At 36.9% G+C, this 27,475-nt stretch overlaps 1 protein-coding gene across 2 annotated transcripts in view; it reads left to right on the forward strand.

Moving 5' to 3' along the window:
* Window positions 1–27,475, forward strand: part of SKAP2 (src kinase associated phosphoprotein 2) — a 120,357-nt gene that overhangs the window by 65,486 nt on the left and 27,396 nt on the right. For both annotated transcript variants that reach the window (XM_032109254.1, XM_032109262.1), the window contains exons 5-9: window positions 6,070–6,147; window positions 6,871–6,954; window positions 15,645–15,769; window positions 16,676–16,739; window positions 17,164–17,268. In XM_032109254.1, the coding sequence (XP_031965145.1) occupies window positions 6,070–6,147; window positions 6,871–6,954; window positions 15,645–15,769; window positions 16,676–16,739; window positions 17,164–17,268 (456 nt within the window). The remainder of the gene's footprint in view (window positions 1–6,069; window positions 6,148–6,870; window positions 6,955–15,644; window positions 15,770–16,675; window positions 16,740–17,163; window positions 17,269–27,475) is intronic.

Genomic DNA, 27,475 nt, shown 5'->3' on the forward strand with positions numbered 1-27,475 from the left:
AGAAAGACCAAATATCCTCAGGGCAACCAGCCCTCTGAGCTGGTAGACAGGGAGCAGAAGAGACCCTTGAAACCCAGGAGGAAGTAGTTGGTGACCTGCTGTGCCGCTCAGACATTCACTAATCTATGGGGCTGGATGAATTCATCCAAGGGTACTGGGGGAGCTGGCAGAAGAGCTCGCCAAGCCACTCCATTGTTTTTCATCGGTCCTGGCTCACTGGGGAGGTCCCAGGTGACTGAAGGTTGGCCAATGTGACACCCATTCACAAGAACAGCTGGAAGGAGGATCCAGAGAACTACAGGCCTGTCAGTCTGACCTCAGTGCCGAAGAAAGTTATGGAACAGATCATCTTTAGTGCCATCATGCAGCACATACAGGACAACCAGGGGATCAGGCCCAGCCAGCAGGGGTCTGGGAAAGGCAGGTCCTGCTTGACCAACCTGATCTCCTTTTATGACCAGGTACCCACCTAGGGAATGAGGGAAGGGCTGTGGATGTTTTCTCCTTAGACTTCAGTAAAGCCTTTGACACTGTCTTCTGCACATCCTGGAACAGCTGACAGCCGATGGCTTGTACCAGTGACCTCTTCACTGGCTAAAATACTGGCTGGCTGGCTGGGCTCAGAGAGTGGTGGGGAGTGGAGTTACATCCTGCTGTGTCAGTACTGGGACCATTTCTGTCTAATATCTCTATCAATCATTTTGGATGAGGGGTTCGAGTGCACCCTCAGTAAGTTCTCAGATGACACTAAGGGTTTTCAATGCAATAAAAAGAAAGCTGAAAAAGATTTTTAATAATTGTATTATTAATTATGATCGTATTTTTATTTTTTTTTTTTAGTTAGAAGAGGATAAAAAATAGCAATCACTGTTTTCTCCATATAATCAAACTAATGTATTTTTTCCTGTCAGTTTTCTTTTACAAGGAATCAAGAATAGTGAATTATTCTTATTTGAGCAAGATGACTTTACTGTTATAATGGTTAAACCTCTGGTCCTCTACTAGGAAAGCAAGCTGTAATCAACCACTTAGCTGTTACTGAATTACACTTATCTCCACTTCGCCTGTTTAACTTCCCATAAGCATGCTAAGCACCTCTTTAAAATGCATTGACCTCTGATTATTTCTTGCTTTATGTATCCCTTAGCCCACATTGCAGAAGTAAAAAAAAAATCCTATTGGTAAACAGTGCAGAATAATAAAACCTGGTTTTTCTTTATTTATTTTGTATACGGGATGAAATTTTTACATCTTTAGGTCATACAAAAATCAAAATTCCAGGCACAATGATTGCATTTCATGCTGTGAAGTGACACTGATGAAACTTGTTTTTATGTAATGGACCATATTCACTGTTGCAGTAAGGTGAAAAATTACATCATTCAGGCTTTTGCCTGTTTGATTACCAAGCCGCAAAAATTGTGCCAGAATCCATAGTTTTGAGATCTTTCTGAATCACAAGTTATTCTGTGTTTGTGGGAGTTGTGCAGTGGAACCTGTACATTAATACACCTATGTTAATAACATTAATGTTTTTCTGAAGTCAAAGCATGACTGGTAAAGCTGGCTTTATGCTTGAGTGAGAGCATTTCACTTTCTTTTCACTGGAGGAATTTTTAGCCTGGCAGCAATAGTATTATAATAACTGCCAGCTGCTCACTTGGCACAAGAGTGCCTAGAACCCAGAGGAAGAGCCCAGTGCATTATACATATAATTTACTTTTCTCTAAGATGAAGGTTTAGACCTCATAAATATTTTGATCTGGTCTTTGATGGCTTTTGTACACATCAGTCTGAAAATATGCATGCAGAGCATAACTTGCAGATTTTATTTTGGAGTACACTGGAGTAATTCCCACCAGGATAGGAAGAGAAATTATTGTGGGAGACCCTTCTGTGAGTGGGTGGTCAAGAATGAAGGAAAACCTGTAACATTAAGCAGATGGACCTTCCCTATTTTATACCATGTATTGGGTATACAAGATACTCATCTCCCTAAATATTGGATAGTTTTGAACTGATCTTCACATCAAGAGAATTAGGTTCAGGACATTATTTGTGAGGTAGAAACTCAGGAATGGAAATGAGACGTTTTCATATCCTCAACTCTGTGCTTGCCCACCACTGTCAGGACAATGACATGGCAGAAATTAGGTCTGGAAGAGTTAACAAAAGCAATCATTGTGCCTTTCTCTACGTATAAACCCACATAGCTGCAAGCCACAGAGCATTTCTTACTCACAATGCCACTTTTCTCTTTGGTGTTTAAAATTGGCTTAAAAAATTACAGTGTGCCAAAGGAGAAACCAGGGAAGACTATGGTCCTTTTAACACCTTTATTTCTAAATCCTTTCATCCTATCTGGAAACAGACCATACAGGGGTAGGTAGTAGGTAGGAAGGCATGGTGATCTCTGCTGGTCTCATTTTAGGAGAGAAGTTTTGCTCAGATCTTGTAGTGGGCTTGACCATAAGTCTCTTGTCAATAGACATTGAGACACCCAAGAAAGGTGGTACCTGTAGGTGCCATCTACATCCCCAGGACGCAAGCTTCTTGCATCTCTACATTTAATTTCTTACAGTGGATAATCTCCAGTGAAATTACAGATAACTGGAATTCAGGCCATTTCACCTGCATCCATGAGGGAAGGGGAGGATTCTCCTTGTCATGAAGACATCCTGGGGTGTGCATGGGAGTATAACGTGGGAAATTCTGAACTCTAAAAAAGTATGTGATTTGAAGCATGTTGCTTAATTTGCTTTATGGTTCTTTACTTAAATAGTAATGCCTTCTTTCTTAGCAGTATTCCTCTGTCTTAGATTCTTTATAGAAGGAGCTGTCTTAATTCAAAGTTTCATGCTGCAGTCAACTAATGAACCTCTGATCTCAGCTGTTGGTGTAATGTAAAAAAATGCTGCTTCACTATATCGAAGCATTGCTTTAGTGATACTTTTTAAATGAGATTTGTGCCAAGCCTGATACATTTCAAATGAATGGGGAAGCAATATCCTGATTGAAAGCAACTGCAAAAACTAACTTACTACATAAATTCCACACTTTCTGCTGGGGGTTCCCACATCTAGCAGTTGCAGTTCACTCTAAATCCTGTTTGAGATGTGGACAAGACAGTAAAGGAATGAAAAATGGAAGAAAGATAGACAGATCATACAACTTCGAAGTCTTCCATGCAGAATCTAGGCAGTAACTGTAAGGAAGATGTCACTCTCTCCTCTTTCTTCCCTCTGTTGTTTTTGTTGTAGTACTGGGACAAGGGTATATCCATGTTTGTGCCTTCTTCCTGCCACATATGCACAACACCTGTGGTTCGTGAGAATCTGGGAGGAGGTGGTTCTTTCTCTTTCCTTTATGCTCTTCATACTACTTATTCTCCCTCCCCTTCCTTCTGAAGGTACAGGGCAATGAAAGAAGGAATTTAAACAGATTTATGCTTTTTCTTTCTTCTACAGCTGTATGTGTCTTGGGATATTACAACTGGGTCTGTTTTCTCCTGCCCTTCGACTAAAGTTCTGTCATATTTTTTGGCTCCCAGGCTTCTCTGACAGAAGGATAATAACATGCATATGATCTTTTTCTGCTTCAGCTACTTACAGATTGTGAGTGGCAGTGGGGTGACCAGCTGCAGTTTGTTTTTTGGAGTTACTGCCTCAGTTGCTTTGAGGAATAGAAGAAGAAACTGGCTTCTCTACAACTTAAGGGTGGGAGGAGGACTTCTTTCTGCAGTGGCAGTGGATAGTGAAACACTGCCTTTTTTCATGCCTGTTCTTTTCCTCACAAGCTTTCAGTGCCCTGTGCAAAATAAATGTAGTTGCAGAAAATACCACCACCAAATTTATCCTGACTTGTCTCAGCAGAAGTAGCAGAATTGAGAGTGGAATTTTGCCTCTGTGAAGTAGTCAGTTCAGATGACAGAATAACAACATTGAGGAGTCCCCAAAGTGTGTGCTTCTCTGGGACTGTGTTGCCCCATTTGATTTGACTGTTCACTAAATGATGACTGGCCAAGCTTCCTCATCGAAACCCAAACAGATACAAACAATATTGGGTAAAGTTAGATCTAAATGAAATTCTTAAATTGTAAAATTGAAGAGTGAGCTGCTTTTGTTTGTTTGTTTACTTAGGTTTTATGGCTTCCTCATCTGTGGGGTTGCACTGTTCTAAGATGAGCCCTACTGGGTGAGGTAGAGTTGTAAGTGTTGCACACTGATGCCTCCCAATGACCAATATAAAGCAGCACACGATGCATATTTGTAAAACTCTTCACCTCCCCCTCTCATAATACCATAATTACATCACCTTTTAAAGTAACTGTTAAACTTATCACATACCAGCCAGCAAGTGTCTTTGTGTTAAATTCCCGTTTAATGGTGGGCTTTGATTGCATATTACCAAGCAAAGGGAGGACAGCTGCATCGCTTTAAAATGCATGTTCATTGTGCTCTTGTATTTTTAACACAATAGTCTGAATTCCATAGAAGCTAAGATAGAAATTAATGTACTCCTAATCTTTAGAAAGTAGTATTAATAAAAGAGTAAAGTGGAAATATCAATGTAAGTAAAATTCTATCTACTGTCTTTTGGTATCCAACAGAATATTTTGCACTCTAAAGAGCATATTATTTAAGGAATGTCTACTCATTTTGAATATTTTCATGCTTTAAAAAAAAGCATTCTCTGCATGTTCCTGTCTCTTTCTTGTCTTTTTCCTGTCACAACTGTATTTAAATAAGACTACCATAAAGCAACTCATTTGTGAACACTGAATTAAAAAAAAATCTGTCCTAAGGAACAACCTAAAAAACCAGGAAATTGACATCACCTTCCAGAGACAGTGCTTGGTTCAAGGTCAGACCATTGATCTTTCACCCAAACTACATATATTAAAGTGCTGTTTTAGCACCGAATTTGTCTGCTAGTATCAGTCTTTTTCTGTATGTTTATACTGATAGAACATAATGAGATTACATACATTCTGATGAATAATTGCTGCCTTGTAAACTTGCCACCTACCTACAGTGACTCTTATGAATATTTGATGATAATAAGTAGTGGGAACTTCACTGTGTTGCTTACATGCACTTAAAAACCCCAGCAGCACAGGAGTACCTTTTGTTCTACTTTTTTGCTTGGGGTAAGCAGTATGATATTTATATTCATATTAAATATTAAATATTAGATACATCTAACATATTCTTGTTCTTATTACTACGAGTTCTGTTTAAATCATCATTTTGTTTTAGGAGGAAAAGGTTGTAAGAAGACACAGTTTTTAACATTTAAAGTTGTATTTTAAGATGAGGCAGGGTCGACTGGTTGGTCTTGCTCTTCTATGAATTAGCAGTTGAGAAAAAGGAAAAAAATACAGTGAGCTATACTCCACATTTTGCAGATGCAGACATATTGTACAATGTGCTAAAATTAGTGTCTGTAGGTCAACAGTTTTGTAGACCTCTGTGCAATGTCTTTGGTTTATCCGCTATCACCTTACAGATCCTATAGGCAGTAGTTTTGGGTCATATTGTAAATGAGGCAATATCTGTCAGCAACAGGCAGCACCTTTTATTGTCTCTTCATCTGGTTTCTTTTCTTGTAGATGTGTAATAGAGGGTCTTCACCTTGTATGTTGTTTCAAGACATTTTTGTGTGAAGCTGGTATCAAAACCCACATTTCTGATTTGTGTTCAATTGTGATTCTTGATTTTGTTTGCACATTTGAAAACCTAGTGGTTTCATTATCCAAATTACCTTACAGACTATGTTCAAAGCAGTTGCTGTATTTCATTTAATTACATAGTTTTCCTTCTGAGACTTGCAGGGCCTGTTATGCAGCTATATTTTTCCTTACTCAAATGGTGAGCACAACAGCAACAGCTCTGACATTGATAGGTAGACGTTTCATTTACTTGAAATAATCTGGCATAACAGTTACTAGTATTATTTTTTTTTTCAGTAGCTCCTGCATATTGAGAGTGTAAAATCCATAGTTTTATTAATGCTCCTATAGCAGTTTTCTTGAAAAGCAGTGCTTTACAGAATGTGTTTTTCTTTCAGGGAATCAGTTTCCTCCTGTTGCAGCTCAAGATCTTCAGTTTGTTCTGAAGGCTGGATATCTGGAAAAACGTAGAAAAGGTAAGTCTAGTTATCTTTGTGAAAGCTAGTGCATATTTAATGTCTGGGAAGTCTATATGTCTGTATTTGATGTTATACACACGAACAACTTTATACAGGAGTGATAAAATCAATAGAAGCTGAAACATTGAAATATTATTATGCAAAAGAAGCATAGCACATAATTGCTCCTATACTATTGAAAGAAAATTCTATTTCTTTATTGACTAACAAAATCGTGCTGTGAAAGTGCAGTCAGCCATAATTCAAAGACTTTCAGGTGTTTTTGAAGAAAACATTAGGAATGTATGTACAAGTACCATATGTTGACTTCATGTTTCAGTGAGCATCAAGATTTATTTTCCTTCAAGAGGGCAAATATTGATCTCAGCTTTGGTTCAGTCAATATTTACCTTGATTCAATAAATCTTATATTGTCACTTTAATACCCACTTAATGCTGCGATAACTCTAGGAAATATTTAGGAAGTTGTTCATTATTTCCTTATATTTAATGCTACACATGACTTCCCTCTTTATGTGATTTCAAATTCCTATTTGTTTTCTTACATTTTTTTATTTCTAATTTCTAATTTCCTTCTCAGTGCCATGCATTTCCTTAGTTTCCTTTCCTTAGTGTCTTTTCCTGGCTCCTCCTCCCTCTTACCTCACCGTTGAAAAGAAGTAACACATTTTTGTTCAATGGTGGCATAAACTGATATAACACATTTTGTATTAATTTCAGACCACAGTTTTCTTGGCTTTGAATGGCAGAGGCGTTGGTGTGCTATCAGCAAGACGGTCTTCTATTACTATGGAAGCGACAAAGGTACTTACAACAATTATTATAGAAATGATGTTTTAATGCACAAAAGGATATGAAAATTTTAGTAGAGTTGGAAACAGTGAATCAAAGGTAATTTTAAGAAATTGAATGAATCTTTTAAAGGAAAGTTCATTTCTTTTAAACTGTTCTTGGACAGTGCTATGAATTTTTAAAATGTGTAAATATTTCTCAGAACTTGTAAGTGGTATACATGTTTTCTAAAGCAGGGAAACTGAGGAAAAAATATTTAAGTTTCTTGTAAAACTGCTTTGTTTGCCAATAACAGCTGGCTGTTTGGTTTGATAGTATGCTGGTACTCAATTGTGTTACTAGATGGAAAATATTGTTTCTCTCCAAATAGGATATTAATTTGAAAATACCCTATAGTAATTATACCTTCCAAGTTCCTTAGAGATGGTTCTATCCAGGAAAACATTAATCTAAAAGCTGCATAGTGGAGTTCTTTGTTTCTTTTAAAATAGTTTCTGTTCTGGAAAAGCTAGAAATTAAGTAATGTATTTAACCAAAGCCAGCCGTGGAAACTAAAGCAAACTTCTGAAGGTGACTTTTAACTTTAAATGGCCAGTTTGGAAAGAATCTCGCATAAATGTTGTGATACTACTTTGAATTTTTAAAATTGACAGTCAAATAAAACATATTTAAATGGTGTGCCATGTACGTTTGACGTTTAAGGGTAAACTAAATCATACATAAGTATCTGAGTAAATTTTAAAAGTAAAATAATGTCTTCCCCCCTGACCACCCCCGTGCAAAAAGGAAAAAATTCCAGGGCAAACTTTCCATTGAAGTAATTTCTTTATTTTTCTTTTTATGTTTGTCTTTTTATTTTTGAGATTACTGCAGGTAGTTATTATGACTAATATTATGACTAAGACTAATATAATTTGCTCCAGTTTGTTTCATTCCTTGATATACCGGCTCATTTACGCTCATCCTCTCTTTAAAAATACAAGATGTAGAGAGTCTAATTTTAAGTCTGGTTTTCATTTTGCTAGTTTCCCATCATGTTTTCAGAGTTTTGCTAGTATATCTGCTAAATGTTCCCTTTTCTTCTATACTCTTGGGATTTACAGGTTGATCAAGCTTCACAAACATGAACAATCTTCATTCAGAAATTTTGAGATGTGGCATAATACTGATTTGTCAGTACTGATTGATTTCTTTCTCTGGAAAATGATCATGTGCTGTTTATTTTTATATATATAGTTATACATTGCCTATTACTTTAAAAATGGCAATTGTTTTTTCAGAATATAATGCTAAGTCACAAAGATTGTTCTTGATTACAAAATCTTTGTATTTTTGTCTGCTATTTTTTTAGAAAAAAGAAGGTTTGATTTTTCTTTTTACATTCTTTTCCTTGTGGTTATGCTAATGACTATTTATGCTTTCTAGCATACGGCCTTTGTATTAAGGCAGGCATGTTGCCCACCTGGCCTTAGTCCGTTTTTTTTTTTCTTGTTTTGCAACAACCTGATTATCAAGTCTGTGTTGCAATTTTTAATACCTGTGTTGAATGCTAAGATACATGGAAATACGTTCCCTAACACTCAGAATGTTGGGGTCATGTTAGGAGTTGACTGTGATATTTTGTGGGATCTCTTTTGTTTATGAATCTATAGACAGTTTTTTTGACTAATGCATTTACAGCTTTTGTAGGCTGCAGATTGTTTGGGGTAGGTCCTCTTAACCATAACCTCTCCTATGTGGGAGGGGCACATAGTCCATTGGAACTGTATTGAATCACAGAATCATTTAGGTTGGAAAAGACCTCTGAGATCATTGGGTCCAGCTGTTAACATAGCACTGCCAAGCCCACCACTAAACCCTGTCCTAAGTGCCACATTTACATGTCTAGTAAATACCTCCAGGGATGGTTACTCCACCACTTCCCTGCGCAGCCTGTTCCAATACTTGACAACCTTTTCAGTGAAAAAAAAATTCCTAATATCCAATCTAAACCTTCCCTGGTGCAACTTGAGGCTATTTCTTCTTGTCCTATCACTTGTTATTTGGAAGAAGAGGCTGACCCCCACCTCATTACAACCTCCTTTCACATAGTTGGAGAGAGCATGGCATGGTTGGACTCCAAACAGTAATTCATGGAGGAAGCAAACAAGTCAGATGCATGAATTTCTGCGCTATCTCCACTGGATTGGTGCTTGTAGTGCAGAAAAACTAGTTAAGCATGGTGCAGTGACTTAATCTTGTAATATGGGATGACTAAGTCACTCCTGAACTTGCCTTTGAATAAAAAAAGTTTTTTCTAGACTGGTCAGAGGTACTTTGTTCAGGCCTGTGATGCCATTGTATATAAAATGCCTGTTCAGTGCAGAAGCAGCTCTTCATTGTGCAGAAGCTGGTCACCAGCCATGGCAGACTAGTTTGCTGTTAAAAGTGAGCTGTCATCCTAATGGTTGTGAGCGTATGTGCTGCAGTTTATCATGCTGTTCAGCTGCAGGTTGTCAGCATGGATGAGGTGTGTGATGAGACAATCCTGAGCAGGTCTGGCGTTTACTCACTGGAACTGTTTTCACTCCCACTGTTGTGGCCAGCAGTGGTACCTGCTGTAGTACACTGTTGTGCTGGGGGCCTTCTTTGTTTACTGTGACCATTGATAACTTGGACCATGTAGAAATTCAATGTGTGTTCTGACCAGCTGTAGAAGAGCACTGAAACGTGTGTTTGGTGGCTTTGTGCAAATTGTGAACCTGCTTTCAAAGTGACAAGGATTCCATACATACTCAGTCCTGCAGCCCACCTCACTTTAAATGGGTAATGGGCTGCTAGTGCCTGTTTGTTGGGGGATGTGTTGCTGACAAGCATCAGGGATTTCTATGTCCATCTGGGCTTGTTTTGAATTGTGTCTGTTTTTAAAACCAGACACATAAGTGAATAATCTGTGAAAGCTATTTTGTGTCTGCTGTGATGTGTCTTTTGTTAGCCAAAGTTTGATTTTCACGCTTAAGTATCAGTGGAAGTGTAACAGAGATAAACATGAGGCTATAGGATGCCTTTTTATTATTTGTATAGATTTGTTGTTTCCAAAACAGTTTTAATTCTTCTTTCTCCTTTTTGCATTGGGAAAGCAAGAAGCGTGGAAGTGTATAAAGCTCACAAACATGTAAGGAAGAATCATTTACTCTAAGCTGAATGATGAAAAATGTGAGGCCTAATCCAGAAGTATATAGTGCAAGATAAAGCCTGTGAAATACAGTAAAGGGCTGTGTGTATGTGTATGTGTTCACCTAAAAGACTACAAGCATCCTTTCCACAGTTTTGATGCCTGCAGGCTGTTGTCTTTTTTCCCTGTTTTCTCTTCTATTTTCTCCTACATTTGGTGTAGCATTGGGTAGTGAAACAATGTAATTTATCCCTGCAATATAGACAGGTCTAAGTGAATCACCTGCGTTTTTTTTCCTTGATCACTGATAAATGGAATAGATGGAGAAACAAGGCTTAAAGGTTTGAGCTAATCACACATCAGAAATAGGTATTGCAGGAAGCATGTGTGTATTTATGCCTATGCTGTGGTATCAGTTGCCAGCACGTGGCCCACAACATTGCATAGGAGTGTGTTCAAATGTCAGAGCTGGGTGGGATTTTGAGAAGCTTGCCTGGTCCTCTTTTTCATAGTTTTTCCTTCCATAAATCTTTTATAGTCCTCTCTTTCCTTTTCTTCTATGCAGTGGCACCCTGAATTGAGTACCCTGGTTTCCTATCATTTTTCTATATGATCTGTGGCTGTTCCTGTGTCCTTAGACACTGAGATGGTATGGATAACCTTTCAGACCTCAAAATGCATGTGAAGAAGGAATGTTAATTTGTTGCTTTATAAATGATTGAATTAATGGCTTCATTACTTCTTTCTCACTAGGCCACAATGTTATATGCCCTTCTGTCTCAGCAAACTGGAGAGATCAGCTAAATGTTTAGCAAGACAGTAATTGATAACATTATGGTAATTTTCCCCCTGCTAATGGGCACTAAAAATTTATTTTCATTTTTATAACTTGAAAATGGTATCTGCCTGCCCGCCAGTAATATGATGTTAAAGAGGGGTATAATTCAGAGGCTTTTAGAAAAGTCTGAATTTATTTTTTTTTCAGTTTCTTTAGTTTTAACATGGACATGATAATTTTGGATTTCTCTGAATAATAAGATAGTGATGACCAGGTCAGTGGTGAACTACTTCTATCTGGGCAGAAAAGGGAATTTTGCACGTTCAACAGGACTTTGTTGTAGCAGGGTGATGGCAATCAAAGGCGTCTGTCTAATGTGTACTGGATCTTCTGCTATGAGACTGTTAAATTCAGACCTTGAGAGTCACACTTGCTGTTAATAATGTATTATTTAGAAAATAACTACTGGGTATAAGCAAACTGAATATAAACAATTCAGTCCCCAAAATCACTGCCTCAATTTCTTAATTATTTTACAATTTCAATTTCTCAGAGGACTAGATTAAAGGAAAGAAGAAGAAAAAAAAGTTGATGACATTTCAGATCTGCTGTCTAAAAGGGAAGAACTTTTGTGCATGCGTTTGGAAAAGACTGTTCCAAAAGCTGGAAAAGGAATTACCATTTTGGAGATACTTACACTGAACTATTTTTAGATAGCACATGGTAAAGTATGTGAAACTACATTTAGCATGAAGCCATGTAAACGCTAAAATCTTACAGGCTCCTAATTTCAAGATGAAGAGAGTTAAATTATAGACTCTAATAGTATCTATAAATACTTTATCACTCTCTGAAATCTTTGTTTGCCTTTGTTCCTTATGTCTTTCTCTGTAACTTCTTTCCTTTCTACCATCCGAGTCTTCTCTGTTCTTCAGAAGGCACTAATTCTTTTTACATGTGCTAATAATATGAGCACATCGCCTTAGGCCTCAAATTTACAACCCAGTAATTTCAAGATCTCATTGAAGGTTTACCCTTCTTTGTTTTAAATGTTCCCATGGACTTAGTTACGCAAGGTTACTTCAGAATGCTTTTGCTCTGCTTCCCTTGAGACTCTCTTTACCCAATATAATATTGGCCCTGTTTCTGTTAACAACATTTAACTCTTTTTAGAATGAATGAAGTTTATGTGTAAGAGAAATGTTTAAAGGCTTTCAAATTTTATTCAGATCTGAATTTTCTCTATTTTAAATATAGGGTCGTCCCCCCCTCCCCCCCATATTTATTTCTCTCAAATATCTGTGTACTAGCTTTGGGGTTTTTTTTTAGTACTTGGTGCCTGATTCTCCCCTCTGCTATACTACTTCTTTATGATTTTAAATTCCTGTTGCAAAATGATCTACACAGACCCAGATTTATTTTTGTTATGTGCCTGACATGGGAAGAAGGGGAGAGGGGAGGATGAGCAGATGAGAGCAAAGGATAGCTTATGCTGAAATGAGATTTGGCTTCATTGTGGAACAAGTTATGCTTGATGATGTTCACAATCCTTTTTGTTTTTACAAAGACTTATTACACTTTTTGCATTTCTGTTTTATGTTTTTCTGGGACAACTTATGGGTTTCCTGTTGTTGAATTGAAAAGCTCTATTTTGAGAAAATAACAGCAAAAATGTTACTGCTCGTCAGAGAGGAGTGTTCCATCAGCATGTCTCCCTAATTCACCCTAAATATGCTGTTGAATTCCTGCCTAAGCAAAACTCTGGTTCTGATTTGAGGGTTTAAAATCAAAGTTAAATATCTGTAATGTAAATGTGCTTCTTGAAGCTACTGTTAAGACTCCTGCTATAAAAACTAACAATATCTAATTTTAAGTCTTCAAGTAAAATCTTTAAGTCTTCAAAGTTTTCAAACATCAGAAATTGTTTAATTCTTCCTAAAGCACAGTCTCCAGAAAATATTTCTGGTATAAACAATTTAACTTGTGATGTGAAAGTTCACAGGAGTTGCTGTGGCCCTAACTTCACAGGGCATCTTGAAACCAAAAGCCCAGGTCTGTCCAAACTCATTTAGCTGCAAGCCTGTGCTGATGAGTGAAGTCGAGGTGATTGTTGAGTCTGATAATCCCAGGATGGCTCTGCCTTCAAGTCTGCACCTGACTACTCTGCCTGGCCAAGCAGCTACTGTGGGTTGTGGTATGCTCTGTGGTGATCAGGTGACGGGGTTGGTCTCCAGTCCTGACTGAAAAGGTGTATTCTGCAGGAGCAAATGGGATTTGTAGACCTCCACTGTTTGTCACCATCAGAGCAGGCAGCTGAGCTGTAGCTGACCTGTGTTCTGCCATTCTGTATTTGTGGAGCCATTTCTCAGGACATACTAGGTCTTATCTCTGGCTTGTTGCCCCAGAGAGTGTGAATGCATACTGAGTCTTCCTCTCAACTTTATCAGGTTCTGAGTTAGATCTGTGAAGTAACTCATTGTCTTAGAATTTCCTCATTTTCAACATTTGAGGTATATGCATGATGCCCCATTGGACTTTAATCAGAGGTTACTGCTAAGACAATTGGAAGTAAAAGTAGCAATGCTAAGTCTAGTCTATTGCTATAATGGTCACTGAAAGAATTTAATAGCAAAGGATTGACATATATATATATATGTATGTATTCGGTGGTGCATGCAGGTAATTTTTGTTAGCACTGAAATAGTGTGTTCAGAGAGATAAGACAAAAACAGTGTAAATAGAAGAACAATCAAGTGGGATATGGATGCCATGCACCATACCCTTCCAAAGTACAGCATCTTTGTGGTTTAACTGCGATGCTCTTTGAAAGAACGAGTACCAGTGCGGCGATCATTCGAGATCAGCTCTGTAAAAGTGTATTACCATAAAAGGGATCATCCATGTCACAGAGAAGCAGTCTCAGAAATAATCCAAGAGAGTAAATTTGAATACTTGCCTCATTTTTATCTTGACAAAATGTTTTTACCTTTTGAACCTGGTGTTCGTTTATTCTGCCTGCGTGCTCCTATCTTCTAGGGTTTTGATAAACCGCCAGCATGGGAGACTGAGAAATTAATATGTTTCACTTCATCTTCTCCCTGAGGTCACAAGCGAGGGAACAATAACGTTCCTAGGGAGAAATGAATTTCATTAAAAGGGACCTAGTTAACCTATTGCAAGTTATTATTTCTAATATCTGCCTTGTGTGTGATTTCATGAATTTTGCATGTGTGTGCTGTTTGAAATAGGGCTGGAGGATTGAGCAAATATAAAATATTGGTACTGTATTATTTATAGTTATTTAAGACAGAATAAAACTTACTGGGAGGAAGGGACCAGAAGTGAAAATAGAATAGTACCCTAGATTTTCTCATATAATTGTGTTTTTGGGTGTTTACTTGCCCTGGGTGAGAGTTCATAAAAAGGTAGAAGGACACAGAATATGTGCATATAAGATTACTAGCCAGAGTATTTGACTGGTGACCGCCCTTATGTCCGTTTATGTTCACATTTCTGTGTTAGCCAATTTTTACCCTCTCAGGAGTGGAAACAGATTTTCTTTCCTATTAAATTTCCAGAAATATGACAAAAAATTGTTGAAAACTATAGTTTTCCTATTTTATCCACTGTAGAAGTTCTCTCCTTTTGTTGACAAGCGTAAGCAATGGTTGCTCAATTTACACCTGGGTTATATTCAGCAATACTTAAAGTAGTTTTGCTGCTATGCCTGATGCTTATTGTTAATTAATGCTTTTCTCTTCTGTGTAAAAAGAACCCACACTAAATGGCATTTTTTTGATATGCAACTACACTTTGTTCTTTGTTTGCCTGTGCAAAATGTGAACTGTGATGCCAGTCTTCACTTGAATGCTGCACTGTGATCTGCAGAAATTGCAAAACTTAATTACTTTTACATTTTTGGTTTGTTTTTAATATTCGCCAAAATATGCCAGAGCACATAAAATCTGATGCAGAATTTGGTCCGAAGGGCTTGAAAGGAGTGCACAGGTGCCGCTTGCACAACATGCAGTGTATTTAAAGTCAGATCTGTTGTAAGTGATACTTTTATAAACCAGAACCTTTGAAAAGTAGAATTGTCTTTAAAACAGCCACATGGCTGTAGATAATAAACTGTGGTAGGGCTCAGTGCTTTTATTAGCTAATTAAACATTTGCTGTTTTGAGAGAAATGCTTTTGGAATGAACACAGACGCACACACCTGAATTTATAACAAAATTTATTCTGTATTTTTGCCATGTTGAAAGGAGGCACATCTGGGAGTGGGTGGGAGGATGTGAAAAGCTGCTTTTCCAATTGCTTAAAAAGGAGCTTGAAGTTTATTTTTTGAATGAAGTGGTTAGTTTAGGAGGGAGCTCAGCAAGTTCTGAGCTAGACAGGTTTTCCCATCGGTTTACTGAACCCGAAAGAGACACTGATTTATAGGAAACGCGTCTTGCAAGTTCCAGTTCTTGGCTTTCCCTAGATACAAGTGTCATAACATGTACTTCCTACTAAATAAGACCACCATCTGCAAACATCCCCCTGTGGAATTCCTTAGGCATCCTACAGAAAAATGTACTTTTGGGTACATCTTCCCTTAAAATAAAGCTTTATCTCCAGAAGCATCACTTAATCATTTTGCTAAAAACCTCCCTGTTCTTTGTAAAATTCATGAAATAGAAAACAAAATTTGAATAAACGATAACCTGCTGAGGCACTTACATTCACTGTTGTAAATGAAGCTCTAACTTTGTTTTTTATCTCCAACAGACAAACAACAGAAAGGTGAATTTGCCTTAGAGGGCTACACCATCAGAATGAATAATAGCCTTCGGAAGGATGCAAAGAAAGATTGCTGTTTTGAAATCTCTGCTCCAGATAAGCGCATTTATCAGGTTGGACTTTTTTATGTTGACTTGAAATTTAATTGATAAAGCCGTTACAATTCCAGTTACTGAATTAACATTTCAGTGAAACAACTGTCACTGACATCTTCATGAAAAAAGGAAACCCTTGCTTGCTTATATTGTATATTCATATTTTAGGAAAAAAAATCTGATTAAATGTATGTATGTACATGGTCAAATATTATCTTTTTGGTCAAGAACAAGGAAATCTATCATCTTTATCTATTGGTCATTTCAATATTAGCCTTTTAATATCTATTGTATAGTGTGCCTGTGTGATTTCTTGGATGAATTAAATAGTAAAAAAAAAGTTAAAATATGTATCAGTGTTAAATACATATTGTATTGGTCATGGCTTTTCAAGGAAAACCTACAAAAAGGCACATATCAGCTGTGCAATTCAGAGATCTATCAGCCAGACAGCAATATGGAATGTAAGTTTAATAAGTTTTAAATATCTGAGATTGCAGTTGAAAGCCAGTTAATTAAGCTGTCAGGTAGTGTGTTGGAGTCTGACAAGAACATTTTTAAGAAAACTGTACCCAGCAGTCTAAAGAAATTCATGGGTGTCTTCTAATTGTCAAGGGCAAATTTTGTTCATCAGTTCTGGCTTTGACATTGATGAAGAGAAGCAGCTTTTTTCTGCACAGCTGCCAGCTGCTGATCAGAGTTTCAAATCCATCATCCTCTCCTTCAATTACGTAAATTTGTCAAAATTAGCTGTACATTATAAGAAGCATCCTTGCAAGAAAAGTACCAGAAGACATGAAAAGAATTGCTAATGGTTTCTTGAGGAAGTGGCGGGAATGTTACAGTCCCTCTTTTTTATTGCTAATGAAATTGTAGTTGTGTTTTTGTCGTTACTGCTAGAAGTTATTAATAAACATTTAATAGTTTACAGCTGCCACTCCCAAAGAAGCAGAGGAATGGGTACAGCAAGTCAAATTTGTAATTCAAGGTAAGCCAGTCAGTGAAGCAGTTACCTTTATTGCCAATGCTACTTAGTGATAGTAGTTCTGTCCATTTACTTATCTGCCATGTTAGTACATGTAGTATGCCCACATGTCCAAGTTTTGAGTAGCAAGTCCTAGTTTTCAATTGTGTTACAGCTTTTATATGACTTTTCTCTTTTTTCAAGATTTTTGCTTTTCTCTCAGAACAAGCTTGAAAATTGCTTTAAAAGCTTTCATTTAGCTTGAAAGCTCTCTCTTATACAAGCTCCTTCATATAAACTCTTTCTAATCCCTTGAAGAGTGTCAAAAAAAAAAAGCAGAATGTACTGGAAGGAGCAGGTCATAGAAGAACTGTTTTCATTTTGCCTAAATTTCTGCTTAGGCATTCTTTTCCACTAAATGTTAACTTTTTAAACTGTTGTTACATAGATACAGGATCTAATACTATTCCTGAGGAGGAGGAAGAGGAATATGATGATGTTGGACAAGTGAACAGTGAACCGATAGATGATAGCATTTATGAAGAAGTTAAAGGTATTGTTGAATTCTTTCTTTGTGACTTGTGATCATTTTGTCTTCTCTACTTCTAGTTTGATAACTCTGAGTGGTTTAAAGTAAGAGTAAAGTAACATGACGAGTAAGATACTTTTAAACTTCAGATTTTGCTATGACATTGAAAAAAGAATGTGTTCAGAGTGAGAACACTTCAGTTTTCTTTAGCAGGGGCATCAAAATAGTGCAGAATGTGTAAAAATGAACTCAGGGGACTCTTGGCTCATTAACATTTTCTGGTATGCGATTTTTTTAAATTGAAAAATTGAAAAGCCTTACATCTTTTTCCAGAAACTTGCCCATTATTTTTTTCTTTATTCATTTTGGCATTTGTATTAAACAAAATTTCTCTATCATTCCAAATGTTACCAGCTTCTGCCTAATACATGGTATTATAATCCTGCAAGAAAGCAATGTGTTAGTTTGAAAAGACTCTGGAAATGAACTGCAAGTAAAGCAACATGAGTATTGACACTGTTCTGTTCCATGTTCTCCAGCATGGCTATGATTACACAGAAACTTTTTACTGTGGACTTCCCAGTGTGGTCGCATGATTATGACTCTAAATGTCCAACTGTATCTGTCAGATGGCAAAACAAAAGAAAAAGAGCTCGGCAAAAGTTCTTGATAATAGACATTCAAGTACTAGGAGAAAGGTGGTTGTTCTTTATTAAATTTTAAGAAGCTATGGAAAATATCAGTTTTTCAGTCATCATTAGCTAACAAATGATACTTTAAAGTGATATGACAATTAATAATCACTTGGTATGAAATAGAGTCCTATACTCCTTGCTGTTTGGAGCAGTGCAATTATCAGCAATAATTTCAGAGGAAAAATTAGTTGTGTCATGTCATGCTAACTTTCTTTATCTGTTAGGTAGAATATTCTGACCATTGGAGAAGAGAACATTTTACACTTTGTCTTGGTTTTCAATTTAAGGCCATTTCAGTGACTAAAGAGAGAAAAAACCAGTGTCTCGTGAAAATGAATATCATAAAATTATAAGCTATAAAATTATGTATCTTTAAGAGCTGTTTTTTTCGTTGGATCTCTGAATTGTACCTAGACTACTTCAACACAGAATGCATGTTCTGCTGAAATGACATGCAGTGTGTCATGCATGCTGAAAAACTCTCTACAGTGAATATAAAAACTACATTACCAGGCTTAATCTTATAGCTACAAGATAGAGCCAAACCTTATTACAGTGCTTTTTGGATGCTGAGGTTCTTACAGGAAGTGGTCTTATATGCTTGCTTATGCTTTTGTTAAAGAAGCTCTACATGTATCCTGGGATAAATTACTCTTTTTTTGAGCTTCACTTACCTTACCTGTTCATTTGAATGTCAGATAGTAAGTAGAGCTGGAGAAGTAATGCATAAAATATTGGGAGAAGGACGTTGGTTAATATAGACTTCGAGTTCTTTGCTTTGAGCTCTGTCTTCAGAGAATTGCTGCCTTGGTGTGATTCTGCAGGAATTTTGAGTATTTTCACTTACATCCCATTTTTATGACCGTTTTCCAGGAGCTGTTATCTCCTATGGCTAATAAACCTGAAATGTAACAACATCACAAAGAAGGGGTAGTTCAAGAAATTTAGTTTCAGTTTTTAGTTAAATTAATTTATTTCCCCATGATCTTGGAGTGTGCCTCATTTTCATGTTGTCAAGTAGGGATTATCTTCCTTTATCTCATGCTTTTTCCATCTCATCTATTTGAATTGTCAACTTTTCAGGAAAGACCATTTTACCTTTTACAGTGGAGCTTTTAGTTTTGACTCTGATGTGCTGACGTAACTAAGTGAAAATAAAGCGTAAGTTTGCAATAGATTTTAGGTGAGTCTTTTTATCTTCCATAAATGCACTTTAATAATCATATACTTAAATGGAATTACAGACTTACATCTCTGATGCCTTAGAGCAGTCCTTTTCTTTTTAATCCATATCATATTGAAGAGTGTTAGATGAAATGCTAGTTGACAAACCGCACAGGAGTAGGCCTTATTTGTTTCTTGTATAGCTGTTCATCTAAACTTGATGGTAAAAGAGTACACTCCAGTTTGGTCTCATCTCCTTTAATTAGGCCTGATTGGTTGCATTTAATTGCAGTTGGCTGTCCTTTCTATTTTCCCAGGTAAGTGAATTATGCTTTCTTCCTTTCATGGTCGAAGGGTGGAGCATCATTATCCCTGCTGTTACCTGGCATAATAATACGGAACGAATAAGAAATTTGGAATGCCTGTTAAGAGAACAGAAAAAAATTATTTGTACAGCTGCAAAGCTATGCTGAGCTCTGGAATGCTGAAGGCAAATATGCTAGATCCTTTAGAAGAGGGAGAAGAAGTTAATCTTCACTTTGTTGTTATCCTCAAAGCATATTCATGTTAGAGAATTCTAATCCTCTGTTTTCACAGATCCACTAGCTTTATAAATATTGAATTTCAGGTGCACAGCTCATTGTACCGTGTTATCATTTATTTGGTTATAATTTACATTTTCTCAAGTAAGTAAAATTTTGCATTTCTGTGGTTTTCCAGTGTTTGTTATGCCAGCATTTCAGAAGGAAAGTAAGCTATTTAAGTTGATAATATTTGGTTTAGTATTTGAATAAAGAGTTTTTGGATTAAAGAAAGGATATGGAAATTTTTGCACAGGTTTGAAAATCAGGAAATTTTGAGAACTGTGGCAGTAATCAGGACTGACGCTGTATTCTGTAGCTGTCTCATTGCTTAGCTATTTTTTTTTCTCCTGCTTGTGGCAGGAGACAGTGTAGATGAATTTTCCAGGCAGAAGCTGGGTAGGTTCAAACCAGTGTAGATGAATTTTCCAGGCAGAAGCTGGATAGGTTCAAACCAGTATCCAGAATGGCAATAGTCTGTTAGCCTAAAGCATAGATTTCAGTGGTACACACTATGTACTGTCTGCTGGCTGGCTGGTAGTTGGGAGGGGTAAAAAGAGATGTGGGAAATTTAATCTTTTGATCTGTTAAGTTACTTTCTTCTTTAATAGCACATACAAATTCATATTTACCATAGAAGTATAATTTTCATGGTTCTCAGTATTAGTCAGTGTTTTACTGTGGTTATTTATGTAATAGTGAAAACCATCAGAACTTTCAAAGAATTCCCAACTTCTAAAACTTCCCTGGGAAGATTCTTCAGGAAAAGGAATCTTTATACTGTCATAGCAAACTAGGCTTTTAGTCTTTTTGTTTTTTAATAAAATCATGGAGGAAAACATGGCTAAGCAAAATTAAAAATTTTGTTAGTAAAGGACCATTTTTCTTAATTAGCTATTTATTTTCTACTTAGTACACTGTATGTAATTTTGCAGTCTACAGCTGAATGTTACAAGCTGTGACATAAAACACCTTCTGAAACTGCAGAATTAAATAACTAGAGCTGTGTGGATGCATAGAGTTTCTAGCTTAGTGGTGTTTTAAACAATGGAGTTGTCCTTGTCATAAAAAAGAACATGTGCCAACTTTAAAGTTGTTCCCATCTGTTACAGCCCTTGAAGACAGAATTTTTTCTGTTAACTTGAGGTTTCAGTGACATAATTTTAAGGGCCTTCGGTATTGTCTTCTGTGGTTTCACATCTGTGTGGAGCACATGTCCAAAACTGCAATGCTAACCACTGCCTGCCACCTTAATCCTTTCTTCAATCTCAACTCAGTTTGTGTCCAGTCTACCACACTCTGGCACAACAGGAGAAAAGAGGTGTTAATCTAAGTTAACATACTTAATTTTCAAATTTGTGTCGCTTTTTTTCTTTTGTTCTCTTTCTCCTCACAAACTTGCATTGTAGCAGTACTTTCCATGGTATACAGTATAATTTCTGTTAAAATGATTCTAAAGATAAGTTTTGATTCTAATTTTGGTGGTGCTTATTTGCTGCATGGAGGTAAAACCCTCCCTTACAGAACAGATAAGGCTGGAAATCCTGAAGCAATGTTGTGTGACACAAGACTGGCACTGTGGCTTTGTTATCCCTTCTTAGCCTGTCCATAACATGGAGAACTTTCAGGTGCGAAAGAGATAAGGGTGGTGAAATTCAGTGCTGTGGCGATCTCCAGCCAATACAACTTGCATAAATTCTTAGTTTTCTGTAAATTGAATTTGAGGATTGATTCAGTCTCTGGGCAGAGGATGATGGGAATGGAAACCTGGCGTTTGTCTTTTGATTCCTGTTACCAATCCTCTGCCAAACTGCTTGGTCAAGCCCAGGTTTCTGGGCAATAATTCTGTTTTGCAGTGTGGTTGGAAGCTTAGGTAGGGAAACTCTGTAACTAAGGCAAAGCCGAGGAAAAGGTAAGAAATTTCTTAACTATGATGCAACGAGAAGTGTGCTGTGCAAAGAAACACTTCCATTTCTTTACTTATTTTAAACAAACCATTTTAAATAGTTAAAAAAATTATACTGATGTTGTTTAAGACCATTTCTGACATTGACTATGAAGGTAGAGAGTGCTCATCCTGTTTCTTTCTTATGGTTGTCTCTTTAAGCAGCTTTGGTGCTTTATTTTTTTCTAACAGTAAACTCCTGCAGTTAGGCAGCATAACAATACCATCTTCATCATTTCTTCTTGCTGGACTGCTAGAGTTTTGAAGAAGCAACTTTTTTTATGATGTTGTACCCTTTTCATGAGCATGAAGGTAGGGGGGAAAAAACCCCATGTTCTCTGATTTACCTCTTCTTGGGAAGAAGGAAGTAATGATTATGTAGTGGAGTTTAAGTTTCATCTGTCAGTCATGAACACTCATGGCAAATATTTGTTTTCTCAAGATGTAGTGTCAGATATATTGACTTTTTGACACTAAAAGTGAAGATTTCACAGCACTGTGTTAATGAAAATTCTTTTTCAGGACACCTTTGCTTCTTTTAGAGTTTTCACTGTAGCACAGTCAGAGTATGTGCACCAAAACACAGTGTTTGGTGCCAAGCAATCCCAGTTGTGCATTACAGCTGTACAATCAGTTTCTAAAACCAGTAGGCTTAAAGAAAGAAACTGTTAATTGGTCGTTGCAAACCAGAGGAATACATTTAAGTCAGCAGAGACGTGGGTGACGATGGAGTCTGGGACGTTACCTGTGATCATTGCTATTAAGTCAATATATTATATACCTTGGCATATGGTCCAAATTCCTCCCAGTGTTTATTGCTTTTCTTCAGTAGTTAGGGAATTCTTTACTTCTCGTCCAGAATTTGTATATAATGCTGATGTGCTATGATTTTTTTTTTGCCACAGAAAGAATTCTAAGTGCTTTTAATTACTAATTGATTTCAAAGTATAAAATATGAGTAGGGTCTGGAATAATTGAAGTTGAAAAGACTTGTGTGAAAGACCTGCATTTTTGAGGACAGTACTAAAGATAAGTTTTCAAAGTAATTTCTGAAAGTTTTTTGAATAATTTCCATGAAAACATCTTTCAGATTCAAGAACACAGCAATGGATTTTTTTTCCTTTTAGAACAGTGAGGATTCTTCAATTTTTTTTTTCAAAAATAGAATCTCAGGGTTCTTAAAAAGTATTTTTCTCTTGTTTAGCCATTATATTATTGTATAAAAGGAGTATTTTTGCACATACTGTCTTGCTGATGGGTGATGTACCAGAATAAGGACAACGGAGGGCTACAGGGAGCTTACTCAGTTTGCTGTAATTCAGAAGTAATTAAAGTAATACAAAAGCAGTGAAAAGCAGATGTGAACTATGTTTTAGTGTCAGAGAGTAATAAAGAAAGGAATTTTTTTTTTTAGGTCCAAGATGTGTTGTTTTGTTGTCTTGATCACTGGGATTTGGGATCTACATGGAAATGATTGAAAAACAATCTCTTTTAACTGGATATTGTTGAATCCCAGCAGCTTTGATGAAATGGAGCTGTGTCTGAATTCTGTCTCTCTGGGTTTTGTGGCAGTACTCTTATGGGATTTATATATGCCTTGAAGTTGTCCTTCAGCTAGTACTAAATGCTCACAAGACGTGAGTTATGAATCCAGACAAATATTTAAAGACATTGCATCCACAAGATGGTTAGGAACTTGATACCTGGACCTCAGCTTTTGTTTGCCACAAGAGCTTGGGCATTATCTTCAATTACTGTAATCCTACATCTAAAGAGGGGGAACCCTTCTTTCTATTGATGTTGGGTGTCAGTGATGGAAGAGGAGGTAAGACAATCTGGTGTAGCTGAAAAGAATGAGATGCCCATTGAGTGGGAAGTGGCAGGTCTTTGTGAGGAAAAATAAGGTTCACAGGCTCTTCTGCATTTCTTTTAAAGTGAATATAAAGTGGCTGTCTGTGAACAACAGGTGGCCCGTAGCTGTCAGAAAGCCTACTGTCCATGGTGCAATTCAACCCATGCTCTCTCATCACACACACACTTGCAAAAGTGAGGAGGCCAGTAAAAGTGGAATATGTGAGAGGTATATTGACTGATTTGTCTTGGAGTAGGTTTGTCTACTGATAAATAGTCTTAGGAAAGTGTTCTTTATTTAGTGATGTACCTCTGCTGCAGAAAATTTGGTCAGTTGCGAGATTCAAAGCAGTCAATTACAGTATCTACAGTAAATGGAAAGTGTGTGCCATTAAGTATAGGTATTTATTCTCCTCTCTTTGAACTGCATGAGAGACTTCATAGTTTTGAGATGTTTCAGGCTTCACAGAGTTCAGAGTTTACAGGTGGAGAAAATAGAAGTGATCTTCTTGATGTTGTGGTCAACCGTTAGAACAAATTGAAGGAGTTCATGTTGGAAAGTCTATCAAAGTCTCAGGTTAGCAAATGCTGAATTTTATTTATGTATTTCAGACATTAAAAGAAAAGTACACTAAAATCCAGTCAGACCAAAAAACCAAACCAAACCCAACAAAAAATACACTACTAAATAAACTATTGTCTAGTGGCATTTTAAAACTTACTTGCTTAAAATTAGAAGGCATATCTAAAAAGGAAGTATTTTTAATTATACTTCTGTATGTTTAAAGAACTGCTTCAAAGACAAATTAGCACACAGCTTATCAAAATGAATTTACTTATTGAAAGAAGATATTTTATTGCAAGTACTGGTCAGTAATTTTTATACTCTTCTTTGTACCAGCGTTAAACAATGTTTGACTTTATTGATTTGTAAAACCAATCTGATGTGAACAGTATGTGGCAGGAACTGTTTGTTATTAAGAGATAGAATCCTGTCTCAGAAAAACTTGTCATCCTGGCAAGAAAAAATCGCACAAAGTAATTTTATTTGTATCAGTTTTTTCAGTGTTGACTGTCTCTGACAGCTGGCTTCATGTTAAATGTGAACAAAGCTTTGTTATGCATGCATGGCTTCAATGGGTTGTGGACCCAAATTATATTCTTTTGAAAGCAAAGTTTTCTGTGGTGGCACTGTTTTTATCTGATTAAGAAGCAGTGCAATACACCTAATGCATAGCATTCAGAGAAAATGTCTTGTTATGTGAGATAGTTTATTAAGCATAAATTTGAGGAGTTGCTGCAGTTCAGCAAGTTCGAAGTAAAATGTCAATTGTATTATGTATATTTATGAAAATAGAAATAAATATTGGGCCTGTTCTACTGCTTGAGTATAAATGTGATAAATACTATATAGATAGATCAAAGAACCCTAACTTTTTGAATTTGTGATGAATGACTGCATATCAGGCTATTAAAACCATTAGATAGAGTTTTTTGAGAAACGAGCAACCAGAGCTTTTATGGTGCCTCAGGCTATCGCTTTTCAACTTTTCTGGTTTCCACAAGGTAGCTATTAAAAGAACCAGAATTTGTACAACCGAATTCTCAAATAAGTCCCAGCAAGGTGGGCTCTAAAGGCTGAATTAATCATTCTGTTACTGTAGATACAAATATCTGATTTGAATTTTTCAGCTTTAAGAAATGCATCAGCATAAATCCTTCTGTGTATGTCTTTTCCTTTCAGTTTGCTACTCGCTTTTCTTCCCACACTCCTCAAAATGGAGGAATTAGCCTAACAAAATACTACCAATTAAGCAGAGCTTCGTGAGTTTTTCTGGCTGTATGCATGTATATCCAATTTGTCTGTGTGTTGCAGAGTTCTGTCATGTTTAGTTTACACATATATAAAGAAGGTAACATAGGAAAAAGCTGCTTGTTTCCTTGTCTTGGCTGCTGCTCCCTGGGCTAGGTACAAGTTTTTGAAAGAAGCAGGGTGGCTGCTCCTAGGAAAGGAAAATGGTCAGCAGGGTGCAGCTCCTAGACCACACAGTGGATCAGGCAGAGAGGGCAAGATGAAGCAGTCTGCTGTGCCCTAGAGTAGAGAGACAGATGCTTCAGGGAAGTGCAGGGTGCAGGCACACAGATAAACTTCAGCAGGGAGAATCTTTTCTTAAGAAGCCAAAAGAGACTGAGGAAAGTTTTTTGCAAGTCAGTGAGATTTGTGTTAAATGGCAAGATAGGATGACAGTCTTCTTATCCAGAAAGCAGACGCTTGTCACAGTGGATATTTTGTTTCAGTCTTTTTTTTTTTTTAAAGTCTTAACTTTTCCTAGCAGATCTTAATTTTCGTCCACCTAAAAACTCTGTGTTTTAATGAAAACTGGTTTAGGATCTCTGGAACTTAAAATATCCTTAAGGAAGATGTTCCAGTACTTCCATCTTTGGGTTGTGGAAGTGTTCTGTCTTAGCAGGCTGTGACAATTATTCTGTCCTTGAATCTTAACATAAAACTGGGAATTAAAGGAAGGAATTGCATTTTCAAAACAAAGCATTATCTACCGGAAAGCCTGTGTATTCTAGCATGAGGGTCGTGCTTCCGTTGTCCCAAAATATACTAACTGAATTTATCTTGTTTGCATAACTCTCTCAAAATTTTATTTCCTTAAAAATTAAGAATAGATATTAGGAAGAAATACTTTGCTGTGAGGATGGTGAGGCATCAGAACAGGTTGTCCAGAGAAGTTGTTGACACCCCACATTGCTGAAGTGTGTTAGGCTGGGTTGTTTGCAGCTTTGAGGAACCTGATCCAGTGGAAGCTGTCCCTGGCATGGGTGTTGGAATGATATGATCTTAGAGGTTACTCCCAACCCAAATGATTGTATGATTCCTTGATAAGAAGTGACACATTTCCATTAGTAGATGTTGAACAACAATTCCAGGTAATTCAATAAACAAAAGTTCAAGATGGATATGACTTTGTTACAACTTCCGTACAGGTCATAAAACCTAGTTCCTGGATGAACTGCCTAGCTCAGATGTACAAGCAGTGCTGCTACGGGGCAACTGGGACTATGCTGTGTCTCTGAGAGCTGCGTAATCCAAAAGTACCATCTTGGAGTGAATTCCAGTAGTATGGGACTCCAGAAGCCATGGGTCCTTTTGAAATACGACTGCATGCCAATCCCACAGTGACCTGGGGAGCTGCCTGGGGAGCAGTTGTCATCTCCTGCTTATGAACTATTGCCATATCCCAGTGTCCTGCCTCTTCTCTCTGAGGTGCATTGAGGTTTGTGGCATGTAGGGCTAGGAAGATCTGACATCCAGAGTGGCCGATCCCAGTATGGACCTAATGTATGAGAATCAAAGAATGGGATAGTATTTGTAGAGATTAATATAGGAATATTATCCAAAATATGGTACATGTAAACAGTCTGCATAACAACTATAATTTTCTGCATATTTCTGATTTAACCTGGTACTAGTGAATCATAGCAATAATGTTTTCACTTTATTTCATCATTTTGGTTGGAGAAAGGATTTAGCATAGTGGACATTATTTCATTTAATGGCCTGGGTCATAAACAATGCAAAGTGGCAGTAGTGTGGGCTTGTTACTTTTAATGAAAATACCCAAAGGATGAAAACCGCTGAATTTTTTTTTTGTCAGTGTGCAGTTAGTGATCAACACAGGGAATGCAAAAATGTCTTGGTATAACATTTTTAAAGGAGTTACAAGAGAAGCATCTGGGGGCCAGACTTTGCTCATGGAAACATGCCAACAACTGTTTTGTGTTTCCTCTCACTGAAGTGAGCTATGCCTTGTCTTTTGTCCCTTTTTTGAGTAAGTTCAGGAATCATACTATAAATTTGAATACATTAACCCTGCAGATTATTATAGGTTATTATGTGGTTTAAGCAAGATGCTTTCTTTATGAATTCTTTGTATGTAAATATTATGTCAAGTCCCATTTGTCACGATTAAGGATATGTAGTT

This window comes from Corvus moneduloides, chromosome 1 (genome assembly GCF_009650955.1).
Source record: "Corvus moneduloides isolate bCorMon1 chromosome 1, bCorMon1.pri, whole genome shotgun sequence".
NCBI classification, from domain to species: Eukaryota; Metazoa; Chordata; class Aves; order Passeriformes; family Corvidae; genus Corvus; species Corvus moneduloides.